General features: G+C 42.2%; 1 protein-coding gene across 2 annotated transcripts in view; it reads left to right on the forward strand.

The window, feature by feature from the left end:
- Positions 1-15762, forward strand: part of kmt2a (lysine (K)-specific methyltransferase 2A) — an 89765-nt gene that overhangs the window by 32562 nt on the left and 41441 nt on the right. For both annotated transcript variants that reach the window (XM_061972890.2, XM_061972891.2), the window contains exons 3-7: positions 5302-8609; positions 8949-9126; positions 13485-13713; positions 13797-14470; positions 15472-15545. In XM_061972890.2, the coding sequence (XP_061828874.1) occupies positions 5302-8609; positions 8949-9126; positions 13485-13713; positions 13797-14470; positions 15472-15545 (4463 nt within the window). The remainder of the gene's footprint in view (positions 1-5301; positions 8610-8948; positions 9127-13484; positions 13714-13796; positions 14471-15471; positions 15546-15762) is intronic.

Raw genomic sequence — 15762 nt, forward strand, 5'->3', positions numbered from 1 at the left:
CGTGACCTGAATATTAACCACACATTTGCAATATTGGTATTATAAGCTCTAATGTTAAGGACCTACATTTAGCGGCGCATTGATCAGAGGGGGGCAGCACGGTGTCACAGGGGTTAGTACATGTGCCTCACAATACGAAAGTCCTGGGTTCGATTCCGGGTTCTTTCTGTGTGGAGTTTGCATGCTCTCCTCGTGACTGCGTGGGTTCCCCTAGGGTACTACGGCTTCCTCCCACCTCCAAAGACATGCAACTGGGGTTGGATTGATTGGAAACACTAAATTGCTCCTAGTGTGTGAATGTGAGTGTGAATGTTGTCTATCTGTGTTGGCCCTGCAGTGAGGTGGCCACTTGTCCAGGGTGTACACCGCCTTCCGCCCGAATGCAGCTGAGATAAGCTCCAGCACCCCCCGCGACCCTGAAAGGGACAAGCGGTAGCATGAGCTAAGGAGCTGCTCTCTTGCCCCTGAACGGTTGAAAGTTAATTCTGGATTACAAATTTTGCCTCTCACCTGGACAGTAAAAGGATGTGGAAATAAACCGAGAAGTTGGTACACTTCATCAGCCAACTTTGATCTGGAAATGGCAAACAAAAACTCGAAAAGGCTTTTTTCTTTGAGGATTTTGAGTCATTCTTTATCTAAACATGAATATATGAACTAGAGATCGACTGATGTGTTTTTTCAGGACCGATATCGATTATTAGTAATAAAGGAGGCCGATAAACCGATATGTTGTAGCCGGTTGTCATTTGCAGTCGGGCTGTCAAACGATTAAAATATTTAATTGCGATTAATCACAGTGTGTCCATAGTTAACCCAAAATTAATTGCGATTAATCGCGGATAAATATAATTTTTCATCATTAATAAGTGTACCGGTACCTTGGACAGACCATTTTAAAGTTTTAATACCATGGCTGGACATTTAGTTTGCTTTAATGAAATGTTTTCAAACATTATGATTTTTAATAAGGTCAACAAAAAAAGACATAAACACCCTTTTAAAGAGAATTAAAAAAAAATACCTCCAGAGCGTTGGTGTCTTGCCAGATTTTGTATTTTGTAGAAATACAGAATTTGTTTTCCTCCTGTAGAATCACTTGCATTAAGAGGATTAACACTATGGTTAGATACCAGTTTCACACATTATTAACACAAAATGTGGATTGCTACAATCATGTTTTGATTGTCAAAGATGTTTGGTAATGTAAAATGTGATATTTTTTTCTACTTGAATAAATGCTTCTGATATCCTGTTTATTACATGTTGCACAAGTTAAATGTATTCATGTCTCTGCACGACAAAGTCTTAACCTTTTTTATTTATAAATAAAATGTAATATTCAGCCTGTTAAACATTCTGTAATTGCGGACTATCAATCAGTACAGGATATAAAATAATATACTGTCACAGTGGTAATACTGTGTAGTGAGCTGTAATTACCCGCTGTGGGCTAAAGAGGGCAGTAGCAGACATTGTTGCAGTATTAAACTGAGTCTCAGTGGTAACGAAGAAGACATAGCTGTCGTGTTGTGTGTGTCGTGCTTCTGCTTTTTGAGTTTGACAGTGCTATTGTGAACATGACTTGTTCAAAGACAGTCTACCGCCGTCATATCGCCGCCGCTATTACAATAGACTTAATTTCAATCTGCCAGAAAGCTTTTATTTAGGTAGAAATATCACAGAATAGCATTACAAAACATATTTGACAAAGCATGATAGATGATTTTTTGTTGTTTTGTGGATTAGCCCGGATGTGAAGTGTAGCACTATTATTTTGAAGCCGGATGTGTGTGACTCGTATGAGAAAAGACTTGACACATTTTGAAGAAAGTCTCCGATCAAAGTCACTTAGACTTCCTCTATACAGTCTTTTTTTTTTCTGCTGAGCTTGTATTCCATCATGCTAAAGCAGTTCAAGTAACAATCTACATTTTAAGTTATAAATGTACTTAACTGTAATGTAAACACAGACGTGAAGCTCTCCACTTTGCAAGCAGCAAAGCGTGCCAGCAGAGTTTGTTCCAATGAAGTCGTCTCACGGCGATTGAAGATAAAATTGTCTTGTCTTGTCTTGTCCTTTCCTTTGAACCTGAGACTTCCCGCTTTCTTTGTGCAATAATGCTCAATATTTTCTCAGCTTGTGGTGCCACAATAACTGGACGCCATTCATTTCACCACACTACGGAACGGGTCGAGGGTCAAAAAGGAGTCAAGGCGTATGCACGTTAATCGCGCGTTACCTGTAAGTTCCTTTAACGGCGATCATTTTTTACCGCGTTATTATCACGTTAACTTTGACAGCATAATTTCCAGCAAAAGTTATTTAAACATGAATAGCATATGTCAGTAAGCAGCTGTACAAGGCTTTACGTTTTAGTTTTGTTTTTTTACATTATATTTGATGAAATATCGGACCAGTAGCAATTTGTGGTTAATTTAGCACCAGACAACATACCGTATTTTTCGGACTATAAGTCGCAGTTTTTTTTCATAGTTTGGCCGGGGGTGCGACTTATACTCAGGAGCGACTTATGTGTGAAATTATTAACACATTACCGTAAAATATCAAATAATAATATTTAGCTCATTCACGTAAAAGACTAGACGTATAAGATTTCATCGGATTTAGCGATTAGGAGTGACAAATTGTTTGGTAAACATATAGCATGTTCTATATGTTATAGTTATTTGAATGACTCTTACCATAATATGTTACGTTAACATACCAGGCACGTTCTCAGTTGGTTATCTATGTGTCATATAACGTACACTTATTCATCCTGTTGTTCACTATTCTTTATTTTAAATTGCCTTTCAAATGTCTATTCTTGGTGTTGGGTTTTATTAAATAAATTTCCCCCAAAAATGCGACTTATACTCCAGTGCGACTTATATATGTTTTTTTCCTTCTTTATTATGCATTTTCGGCCGGTTCGACTTATACTCCGAAAAATACGGTAATAGGATTTCACAAACACCTTCATCACATGTGTCTAATGCTGCGGGTCAGAGGAGCATCAACATTAGCATTTTAAGATATGAGGAACCTCCTGGGAAAATTAGTAAACATTATGGGATTTCTCTACATCACAATAACTAACCATCTACTTAATTTTATTTTAAAAAAAATAGCAGTTTATCAATTCAATACATAGTAAAGTTTCCTCGTGAGGAACTCTAAAATATTGCAAACATTTAAATAAAAACAATTCTAGGCTCCTTCACATGGCTTATAGATGAGACATTTTTCAAGCTTGCTGATGTCATTTCTTTCTGTGTTACAGAGCGTCTGTGTATGTTACAGCGTCCTCTTTACTAATAAGTCTTCTATGTGGCAAGAAATTTAAACTTAAGTTTGGATTTTTGGCAGATGTATATTTTCTATCATCTTCATGTTTCTCCATGTATGTCGTGTTATTTGATGAATCACGGAACATGAACTCGCCACACTTGAGTGCTGCGGACAGAGGCAGGTCTTGCAGTCGCAAAAACAATCAATACGGAACCAGTAAGACGCCAGGAAAGAAGGACAAATACTGGATCCTTGCAAAAAAATATGGAAGGTTTGAAAGCTAAGCAGAAGTGATATACCGTGTACAAATAGGAGAGTGGGGGGCGCAGCTGCATGAGCGCTGCAGTCCATAAAAAGGCAACTTTTCTCAACATGCTGGTTGTCAGGCCCTCGTGACTGTTTATTTTTCTGGTGTTTTAGTTCCTGTCCAGCACTCTTATTTTGGTAGTTTCACTTCCCCTGTCTGTCCTCCCCACACTTAATTAATACACCACCGTATGCTTAAAATGACCAAAATACATAAATATTACTTGTTATTATGAATGTGCCTGACAATACATTACATATTTACTTACAGCATGTATATAAAATGTTGATGGAAGTGTTTGCATGTTTTATAAGTGATTTTATAGGGGGAATTGAGCGACTCCTATTGACTCCATTGTTGGCTGACTCTTGCTTGCATTTATTTACTGCATAAAAAAAGAACAATATGTGTGCTTGTCTTACATAAGGATTGTGAATGATAGGCAAAATTCCCCCAAAAAGTGCAGTTCCCCTTTAATGTCAAATCATGCATTTTATCTCGCCTACCGGTATGTAGAATTTAGCATTACATTCTAGTTATTTTTGATGCAGAATTGATTGTAAATGAGATTGTAGTCATAGTCATTGACTAAATTTTTTTTTTTAAACAATTCATTTGAAGAATTTGAATTGAAGTGGCTCCACCGCACAGGATGTTGAATTAGAATTCATAAAGTGGACAGTTGAGAAGTAGGCGACTTTTTTTTTACATTTAAGTCGCAAAAAATTATATTTACTTGCTGTACAATTGCAATAATTAAAAATGGCTCATTTTGAATTACATTGTTTTTTTACTGTTGTTTTTGTCCAGTGAATTGTTACTGTCATCTAATGTACATATATATTTTTTAAGGTGCATTTTAGATTCATTACTGGACCATTGAGAATTTTGCAATATATTGCCATATAATGATTTCATTTGATTCTGATTCAAATTTTTGGGGTGACGATTTGATTCAGAATTAATTCAACACAATTCTCGATTCTCACAAAATATTATTTTCTATATAAGTTAAAATAAAACATGTTACATGTTACAAAAATTTCTCTCGGCTGGTAATGTATGGCATTTATGTGCAGCGAATAAGAGTCGAGATGACCTAAAAACATATTTTTTAAAATGTATTTAAAAAAAACAACTTTTTATTTCTTTTTTTATTGATTTAAAAAATTATGAATTGATATGGAATTACAATAAATAAGAATCTTTAAAATAAAATCATTTAAAAGTTACGGTACAATAATTTGTATGATCTGTTTTCCAAAGATGCTTTTATCCTTAATTGTTGAAGATAAACATTAAAATCTAATGTTTAAATGAGGCAAAAAACTGTTATCATTTATTATGCCTAAATTTGTCTGAATACAAGACACTCCACATATAATGTGTATGAGGTATAATATTTATATGCAATATTTAAAACAGTTATGTTTGGACTATACTGTAATGCATGATTGTGGAACAAACCAATTTAATCAAGTAGAAAGTCATGGAATTTAATTTCTACTGCCTTCAAATCAAATTTAAATTGTAATTCAACATTCTGTTTGCACAAGGCTGCTAAATAGGTGATTCAACTGAGAGAGGTCTGTGCTTTTGTCCTTTCCAATCATTCTGTAGCAGGAAAGAGAAGATTTTCATTCAATATCTGAGAAAAGACAAACTTTTTACCTCTTAAATTGTCCTCTCCCTCTCCTAGCTGGCCCGCCCATACAGGAAAAGAAGCCAAGAGGGCGTCCGCCACGTGCCCTGACTGCCCAAAAAGCTGCTGCTGCTGGTCAACGTTCGCCTCCCTCCCTCATCTCCACTACACAGGCCAAACCTGAAGGCCCTGAAAGGCCAGCTGAGAAGGTAAAAAGACTGCCTGGGAGACCACCTGGCTCCGGCGAAAAGCGAAGAGGCCGTCCCCCGTCCTCAAGTTCTAAAAAAACTTGGAGTACAGGCAACCATGCAGCAGCCGAGGACAGCAGGCAGGCCGGGTCTGAGTCGGGCATGGACACAGAGGAGGACGCAGACAGAAGAGGTGCAAAGAGATCACCGCTGGGGTCTGCTCAGCCGCACGATGCCAGTCTGCCTAAAGGTGGGCGGAGCGAATCCAAAGTTTCCAACTTGAAGCGAGCAACTACGCTGACATCATTCAAGTCGCGCCTCAAGGCGTTGCCCGGTGTTCCTCGGCGCAGGCGTGGACGCCCGCCGTCAGCGGAGCGCCTCAAAGCTGAGGCAGCGGCTAAGCTGTCTTCCTCTACAAAATGTGGGGAAGGAAAACAAAAAACCTTCAAGGGAGGGGACAGAGGAATAGAAGCACAAACTCCTCAACAGACCATGCTGAGCCACGGCAATGCAACAGGAGACCAAAACTCTTCTAATGCTCCCGCCTCGCCATCTCACTCCAAGCCAGACCGGACTGTGGGACTCCGAAAAAGCCCTCGTCACAGGAAGCCAGTTAGGATTGTTCCACCGTCGAAGCGCACAGATGCGACCATTGCGAAGCAGCTGCTGCAGCGCGCCAAGAAAGGAGCACAGAAGCGCCTTGAGAAAGAATCTGTGGCCAGCGGAGCAAGCACCTTTGAGACTGGCATTAGGAAGACGCAGCTCAAGAACATCAGGCAGTTCATCATGCCCGTGGTCAGCACCGTTTCCCTTCGCATCATCAAAACCCCGAAGCGCTTCATTGAAGAGGAGGGCAGCTTTGTGTCACCTCCACCCCATATGAAAATCGCACGGTTAGAAGCGGCCAACTCATCTGTCGCCACGTCCACACATGCCACCTCAACCGCCTCTTCCTCCCCCTTGCCGGCGATTGTCTCCTCGACAGTGACCACCACCAGCACTGGTACTACTGCTCCCATTGAGTCCCTACCGCCTCCGCCTCCGCCACCTCCAGCTCCTGCCCCTACTCCTCCATCAACAGCTGACAGTCTGCTCAATAGCAATACCGACAATGCGGCCAACGGTCGTTTCAGCAGTAGCGCTGCGTCTTGCGGCTCAAGCGCTGTGTCCCAGCATTCCTCTCAGCTTTCTTCTGCAGAGTCTTCCAGATCCAGCAGCCCCACTCTGGACGACTCCTCCTGTGATTCTCAGGCTTCAGAAGCCACGCAAGCTTTGTCGGAGCCTGAGGAGCACTCTCCATCCTCGCAGGGAAAACGAGAGATCAATCTGCTACACAGCTCCCGGCCGCCCTCGCCTCCCCCAGAACCGGAACGTGTTGTATCTGAGAGGAGTCGCCATGGTCGCAGAGGACAGGGGGTTAGTCGGGGTAATCAGGGCCAGATTATACGGGAGAAACTCCCTGCCGGGGCCAAAAAGCCAATCATCAGCCCTCCCACGGGGGTGCTCATGTCGTCCTCACTTCTAAACTCCCAACAAGTGTCGTCCACGGCGTCTTCTTCTTCCTCGCCCCCACCTCCTCCTCTCCTCACGCCACCACAGCCTCCCCAGTCAGCCTCCTCTAGTGCTGCTATCAGCGAGCACCACTCCCAGTCACCCTGGTTGCCACACCCCATCCCTCCATTTATGTCTGGCTCGTCAGTACTGTCTAGCTTGTCGGACAAACGCAGCCGCTCCATTCTGAGAGAGCCCACCTTTCGCTGGACATCCCTGCCCCACCCTGAATACCAGTACTTCTCGTCTGCCAAGTACGCCAAAGAGGGCCTCATTCGTAAACCCATCTTTGACAACTTCCGTCCTCCCCCGCTCACCGCTCAGGATGTAGGCCTGCTGCCGCAAAGTGTCAGTGGAGCAGGGGGCGCTGCTTCGGGCTCCTTCCCCACGCAAGGTGGTGGCTCAGGAACAGGGAACCGCCTGTTCGCGCCTCTTCACACTCACAGCCACCACCAGCACCCCCCCTCGTCTCGCTTTGATCCTCCACTCCAGAAGCGTAGCCCGCTGTTGCGCGCGCCTCGCTTTACGCCTAGTGAAGCCCACTCTAGGATATTTGAATCCGTTACACTGCACTCGTCGTCCGGCAGCAGCCCCGGCTCTCTCTCCCCGCACCAGAAGTCGTCCGGCTCCGGTCGTAGCTCTCGACGTAGAAGGAGACTCATCCCGGGATTGTTACGCAGCCAGACGCGGTCACCTTCCCACTCTATGACCAGGCGCAGCAGCCAAATAGGGGGACATACGTCTGTAGGGAGACGCTCCACTGAGATGTCTGCTTTGTCGGACTCTGCCTCCAGTAGTAACGCCAGCTCCTTGCCAGGGGGCTCCGCTACTAGTGCCTTAAGTCCTACTCCTTTCGGCAACTTCTCCATTTCCAAGGGTCTGAGCTCACAGGGTATACCTGACAGCAGGAGAGGACAAGCTGGAAACCCACCACCTCCTTTGACAACATCATCCTCTTCTTCGCCAATTTTCCCTCTCTTTTCATCCAGTGCCCATGACACAGGGCGAGCAGCTGGTAAAGGAAGTAAAGAGAAAAGCTTGTCCGCTCCCCGGGAGCCTTCTCCAAAGGACAAAGATGCTGAGAAAAACAGGGAGAAGGAAAATAAGAAGGACGGGAGGAAGGCTGTGGAGAAAAGGTGTAAGGTTACTACTCCAGATGGCTCCCCCAATGCGCCCTCCAGCCTCTTTGTTGATGGGAGGGACTCGGAAGATGCTCTTTTATCTCTCGCTCCTAAAAAGGCTCCAGGGAGAAAAAAATCAATGTCAGTTGATGCGGTTACAGACACTCCAACCTGTGAGGTACGCAGTCTCCATGCTGCCGTTCCCAATTCCATTGCAAAGAGCCGCGTGCCCAAGAAAGGGAGGCCCAGCGACAAGGGAGCAGATGAGGATGATGGGGAAAAGGAGAAAGAGAAGCAAAGTGCTTCCAGCCAACAGGCGGCCAGCTGCATGGGGCAGCCGGGCAAACAACAGCTACCGGTCTCCTCGCTCGGATCAGTGTTGGAACAAGCAGAGAAGCAACCTGCGACCGACAAGCGGGTAGTTGGACTGCTAAGAAAGGCCAAAGCCCAGCTCATTGAAATAAAGAAGAACAAGCTGAAGTCTGCAGATCAAACCAAGATCCAGGTCAGTGTTGTTATGAACGTGTTACAGTGTGTCACCACTTCATAAACATTCTCTATAAATACTCCTGCTACTGAAACCTGATATTAGGAAAGTCCCAGAGAAGGTGTTGCTCGAGGGGAATTCTGTTGCTTCATACATTATTCACAGAGCAGCATCGTTTTTGAAAGCGCTCCTTTGAACACAAGTTTCCTCTGTTCTTCCACAGTTAACGTAATGATTAGTTGAACACACAGTGCTCATACGAGCTTTCTTGAAATCTTAGAGAGTTGACCTTCACTGGCAGTGTTGCTGCAATCTAAATGTCTGTTTTACTTGTTTTGTTGTCATGCTTGGGGTTAGGGTCAGGAGAGCGATTCCTCAGAGGCCTCAGTACGTGGGCCACGCATCAAGCATGTTTGCCGCCGGGCAGCTGTGGCGCTCGGCCGCAATCGCGCAGTGTTCCCCGACGACATGCCCACACTTAGTGCCTTGCCATGGGAGGAGAGGGAGAAGATCCTGTCTTCCATGGGGAATGACGGTAAGCAAAATTGGACATCGCATTTGATCCGCTTGTTGTGGGGGTGTCCTGTTTATTTGTTTGTACTCTCATTCAGGTAGGTTTCATCAGTTCATGCTCATAGACATAGATTGGTTAGATCTAATCTAGAAGGTGGTGCCAAAACACCACTGTTAATCCTCCAACACCAGGAGGGCTTGCCCTATTGTATTAAAAAAAGGAACTGTTGAGATGCTTAACAGCAACCCGTCTGTCAAACAACTAAACTTTGTTTTAAATGTTGGTTTGTACTATAGTACTTTTAGATGTATTTAAATGAAAAGTGCATTACAAATAAAATATATTATTAATATTTATTCGTTAAAGCACCCCATTTAATTCCTCTTCTTTTTGGCAGTAACCCGTTTTTTTGTAATGGGATTTATGTTAGTAAGGTGTTGCTGTAGCTTGTTTACTTCAGAATAGGCCTGGGCAATATAGCCCAAAAATAAAATCTAAAATTTTTTCACAATAAATTTGATTTTGCAATTTTTTTCGATTTTATTTTTTTTTCCCCTCAATTTTTTTAAAGAAACCAATGAATACAAATGACAGAGGTAATTCAAAACAAGTTTTGCTTTTATTTGATCAACAACTAGTACTTTTAAATGACACTGCTTTCACACCATCTTATTCTGAGCAAAATTAGAAAAATTCAAGGATTTCAAATTATACTTCTGCTTAAATAAAATACTTATGTAAACAAAAATTTTGCATTGCAAATTGCATACAAATAAACTCCAATAAAGATACCAACAATCATAAAATAGTATTACAAATCAATCAGATCAATAAAATGCAAACTTAAAACTTCGGTTTTAAATAAAATACTCCTGTAAATAAAATTTACAATTGTATGCAAATCAAATCAAATCAACTTTATTTATAAAGCACATTTAAAATTGACCACAGGGGTAGCCAAAGTGCTGTACAATGGGCAGGTTAAAAGATAACACAAGAGAAACAAGCAAGCACAACACAACACAAACAGAGCACGATAAAAAAAAAAAAAAAAAAAAAAAACATTAAAAAAACAGGTAATAAATAATCAAATAAATTATTGAGATCACTATATAGTTTTAGTGAGTTGGCCTGGGAACGCCTCGGGGTCCCACAGGAAGAGCTGGACGAAGTGGCTGGGGAGAGGGAAGTCTGGGCTTCCCTGCTTAGACTGCTGCCCCCGCGACCCGACCTCGGATAAGCGGAAGAAGATGGATGGATGGATGGAGTTGATAAAAGCAGGGATTTCCCTGAAGTCTCCTGGGCTCCCTGTTAATGTTACTGATGTTGAAGACAATGTACACTTTATTGCACAAATAATATATCACTATATTGATGATTAAATGCGTTATAATTTCACGAGAGTTTTGCAGCAGCACACGCGCGTACAAGCTGTCCAGTTTGGATGTGCAGAGCAACTGCCTTAGTGATTACTCTGTGCATTGTTCCCCAAACTGTACATGGTACCTTGTGTAAATGATTTTGCCACAGTACGCTGCTTCTTAGGTTAAGTTGATGTTGCGGTCTTGTTCCCCTTGCAAAGTGTTGCATTTCCCCCACTCAGCTCGATGTGGCTTCAGATGCTGGAAGAAGTTTGTTCAATTGGTCATTTGTTACACGCCTGTTGCTGCAAATCTAAAGCACTAGTGTCTCGCTCTTGTTAGCATTAGCCATGTTTTGCCAGGCATGTGGATCTCCACTACGGAAGTAAGGTGGTGGACGAGGGCTATGAAAGCTCATGGGGGCAAAAAAATATGCCGGTGCAAGAGGAGAAAAACATAGATTTTTTAATTTTTTAAATCGTCTGCAAAAAATAACTCAAATTTATTGATAACATCGATATATCGCCCAGGCCTACTTCAGATGCAGTCAGTAGACATTTGTTCAACTTTAGTTATACTAGCAGAGTTCCTCAAGGATCTATTTTAGGTAGGGCTGTCGATCAGCAACCAGTGGGTATCGGACGATTTTTGTGGAAAAAAGTATGTGATAGTCATTGCCGTTTGTTGACCTTTTTATGCCAATTCATTTCAGCTGACATTGTTTATTTTTTTAGTCCCCTGGTTGACAAGCAACTAACAGCTAATTAAATATGTATCTCCATACACAGTGTAGGGCTGCTCCACTAAGACAATAATAGTCACATCTATTACGGAAAACAAACTGCATTTCTTAGTATCTTAAGTGTCACAACCAGGAAATTTTGTCCCTGGAGGACAAGGTTAAACATATTATAAGAACAGCCATGCCAATAGCTAAGTTAACCGCTATGCTAGCTTTAAACAACTCAAAGAAATAAGTGCTTAGTAAACTTTAGGAAGTGTAGATGCAACTGCTTTGCAGCAGAAAGTAAGCAGCTATTAACAGGAAATTAACAAGTAGTGATTACAAACTCAGGGAATAATTCCCTGGACAAAGAATGACTTTGAGGGTAAACACAAAGGGTTAAAAGTAAGTAGTAGATACTAGATACCGGTATTTTGTTTAGTTACTGTGTACTATTGATTTTTTTTTTCTCAAACAATTGTATGTAATAAAATAGTATAAGGAACTAGTTTACATATTGTGTTGATATTGTTAAACTGTCAATAGCATTCACCATAAACAAATAAAAAATTGTACAGGTAATACATGTGATCATTATCGGTATTTGGTATCGGCCTATCTCACTAATGCAGGGGTCGGCAACCCAAAATGTTTTTAGAGCCATATGGGACAAAAAAAAAAAAAAAATCTGTCTGCCGCAAAAAATTAAAAGCCTTATATAAGTGTTATAATGAAGACAACACATTATGTAAGTGTCTATATTAGCCTACTATCAAAATGACTGTGTCGCATGCTAAAGCAAATCTTCGTTGACAGAAACGTTGAAATGTAATATTTATTCTACACATTTTTACAACATTTGAAATCATTAGTAAAATGGAGGTTTCTCAGAGGGTGAGATAACTCCTCTAAATTACTGGCTTTTAATGGCCAACGGTATAGATGTGTGTGTCCATGTTAAAAGAAACGGCAGGATGTTTGTAAGCTAGGTAACGTTTGCTGTGGTCTATAACGGTACACAAACAACTATCAGTAATGCAGCCAGTATTACATACAGATAATGTGTCATGAGACATGCAAATATAAATTGAATTAAGAGGACCTAGAGGAAATTAAATGAGCTCAAATATACCTACAAGTGAGGCATAATGATGCAATATGTACATACAGCTAGCCTAAATAGCATGTTAGCATTGATTAGCTTGCAGTCATGCACTGACCAAATATGCCTGATTAGCACTCCACACAAGTCAATAACATCAACAAAGCGCACCTTTGTGCCTTCACGCACAAAAATAAAAGTTTGGGTGACAAAATGAGACAAAAAAGGGGTGGCATAAAACACGTCTTAGAAAGTCGGATAAAGTTGCACACTGAGTTCAAGGACCACCAAAATTAGTAGGACAAAACGGCGCTCTCCAAATAGTTTCTAATCACTGAAGCATGTTAAATACAAACAGTGTGATTTCCAACAATTAGGGAGGTATGTGTCATGTTTGTCCTACAGAAACCATAGTAAAACAAAAAATATATTTTTTACCTCATCTTTTTCCATTATTCGTACATTTTTGAAAAAGCTCCAGAGAGCCACTAGGCCGGCGCTAAAGAGCTGCATGCCGAGCCGGGGGTTGCCGACCCCCGCACTAGTGGATGATCGGTATCAGAACTGGCAGCATACAACTAATCAGAACATCCCTAGTTTTAGGTCCTCTCTTTTTCATAATTTGGGCTATTCAACTAGTGGCCCATGAGTTCAGTTTAAAAAATCTTGTGAAAGACTCCTATTTTTGCAGCAGATTCTTAAAACACCAGAGTCACCTTTGATCAGCTTTTTTGCAGAAGGTCCTTAAAAACAGCAGAGCGCTCCTGTAGAAATCAAATGTCTACTTTAGAGAATGCTGGTTCTACACAATATTCAATATAAGACTAATTGTGACAGGAGAAGTCAGGCCCCCTTAGCTTTCTGGAAATGTGGCCCCCAAAACATTTTTGTTAAATATCCCTGCTTTACATTGTTAAGTCAATGTCATGTTCACCTTTAGGGGACTTACAAACACATGTAAAATCTGGACAAGATGGGTTGAAAATCATGGTCGCAAGCTAGCAAAAGTCTTTGACCGTTTGTGTAATGATTGTAAAACTTTGACGATGTTTGTATAACATGTATGCTAGCAAGTTTTCCAAAGCATTTATGAGCACAACCCATAAGGGGTGCCACAATTTACACCCATGAGGTGAACTATTTTTTGGGGTCAAACCCAGTCCATCATTCTAACCGTTCCCTTCCTGTGCAGACAAGTCCTCGGTCGCAGGCTCAGAGGAGGCCGAGCCCCAGTCGCCTCCCATAAAGCCACGGGAGACGCGGCAAAAGGCTGTCCTAGAAGCTCCTCCTAAAAAGGGTCGACGATCGCGGCGCTGTGGCCAGTGTTCAGGCTGCCAGGTTCCTGAAGATTGTGGGGTCTGTACCAACTGTCTCGACAAGCCCAAATTTGGTGGGCGGAACATTAAAAAACAGTGCTGCAAGTAAGTCGCTGTGGATCAGTGTTTTCATAATCAAGACGAATCTCAGGATTAAAAGATTCATGGTCTGCCTCTCTTGTCCACAGGATGAGGAAGTGTCAGAACTTGCAGTGGATGCCCTCAAAGATGTTTCTTCAGAAGCAAGGCAAAGGCAAGAAGGACAAGAAAAAGAACAGGTTGGCTGAGAAGAAAGAGGGTCTTAATCCAGTTAAAGGACAAAATTCGGAGCCTGCAGGCCCAAAATATAGTACTGCACCACCTAAGGAGGACGCTCTCCACAAAAGGAGCGAAACTCCTCCTTCCAAGCTGGTAGAGGAAAAATCCAAACAGCCATCCTCACCAGCTCCGTCTTCGTCCCCCTCCCCGGATCAATCCCCACAAACCACCAGCACGTTCACTGCCCCGGACCAATCTCCAGACCCCAAACAGCTCTCTGTCTCAGAGGGCGCCACGAGCGAGAAGGGGCAAAAAGCGCAGAAGCCGGCCTCCTCATCCACGTCTTCATCTTCTTCCTCGTCGCCCTCCTCGTCCAGCTCAACGTCATCCTCATCATCGTCCTCTTCCTCCACTTCGTCTTCGCCCCAGAATTCCCCCGCACTTTCGCCATCTGCGCTGTCAGATCCTCAATCGCCGCAACAGGAGCCGCCGAGCAGTCAGGCACCCTCAAAGAAAGACGCCTCCCCCAAGATTCCTTTGAGCGAGCCCAAGAAGAAGACCCAGCAGCCATTACCGCAAAGCTCAACATCATCATCAGACACAGGTAAGAGACTGGTGACACCTTCTCCACTGTTTATTTCCAATGTTATTCGAGATGATACTGGAGTAAAATACAGCATGGCGGAGTGGGTTGGGAGTTGTTCAATGAAACCGAAATTTAACCTAAAACATTCGTCCACTCTCACTTTGTCTCGTTCCTGGCACCTCTTCTCACCATCGAAACCAAATAAGACACTGTGTGTATTTGCAAAGATAAAGAGAGAGAGTGTTTTGATTGTGTTTTGTCCCTGAACAGAACAAAGTGAATAGAGAGTGACCCTAGAGAATGCACCCTATGCATTCCATTCTAATTTAAGGTGGGAAATATTCCCTAAACACTTGCTAACCAGTTACTAGAAATAGTACTTTTTATTTGTCAATGGAAAATTATCTTTTTAGCAAGTAGAACAGTTTTTAGTCATTAGAGTGCAATGAAAAAGGAGCATTATGCTGAAATTATAGATTTGTTTAATGCTTTTTGAGGTCTCCTGTGTATATTATTTTTGTCAAGTGGAGACTTCGGGCAGCCAGAGAAGGGAGCTCTGCAGCAAATTGGAGACTCTGGAGTGTAATACTGTAGATAGGCGATAAGGCAATGCAACAGGCTAAGCTAACATTAGCAAGTGTGTTTAATTTGGTTAAACCTGTCATGTTTATCCTTGAAAGCAATGGTTCTATGGAAAAGGTGAAGTGAAGTGAATTATATTTATATAGCGCATTTCTCTAGTGACTCAAAGCGCTTTTTACATAGTGAAATCCAATATCTAAGTTACATTTAAACCAGTGTGGGTGGCACTGGGAGCAGGTGGGTAAAGTGTCTTGCCGAAGGACACAACGGCAGTGACTAGGATGGCGGAAGCGGGGATCGAACCTGGAACCCTCAAGTTGCTGGCACGGCCACTCTACCAACCGAGCAATACCGCCCCGATGCAGGTGCATTGGATTGGGAATGTGTGTCTGTTTTTTTAATGACACTTTGTATTTTCTGCTTTATCATTTTAATAGTTGACCCAAAGCAATTGAAGAAGCCAACTTCTCACTCCCTCCTTCCATCTTCAAAGCAGAAACCAAAAGAAAAGGTAGAAAAAAACGAGGTCATAGTGCGCATGATTGACCCATGTTTGATTTATTTTGTATATGTTGTATGTATTAAAAGCAATGCACTATACTGTGCTGTACAGGCTGTATAAAAAGTAGATGAAGACACTTCAGACATGTCTTAAACCTGCATTCCTGCTCAGGACATTTTGGGGATGACTTCATTCGCTTGCAAAATGAAAAGGATGTGTCTGTTGG

This window comes from Nerophis lumbriciformis, linkage group LG17, assembly GCF_033978685.3.
Source record: "Nerophis lumbriciformis linkage group LG17, RoL_Nlum_v2.1, whole genome shotgun sequence".
Taxonomy (NCBI): Eukaryota; Metazoa; Chordata; class Actinopteri; order Syngnathiformes; family Syngnathidae; genus Nerophis; species Nerophis lumbriciformis.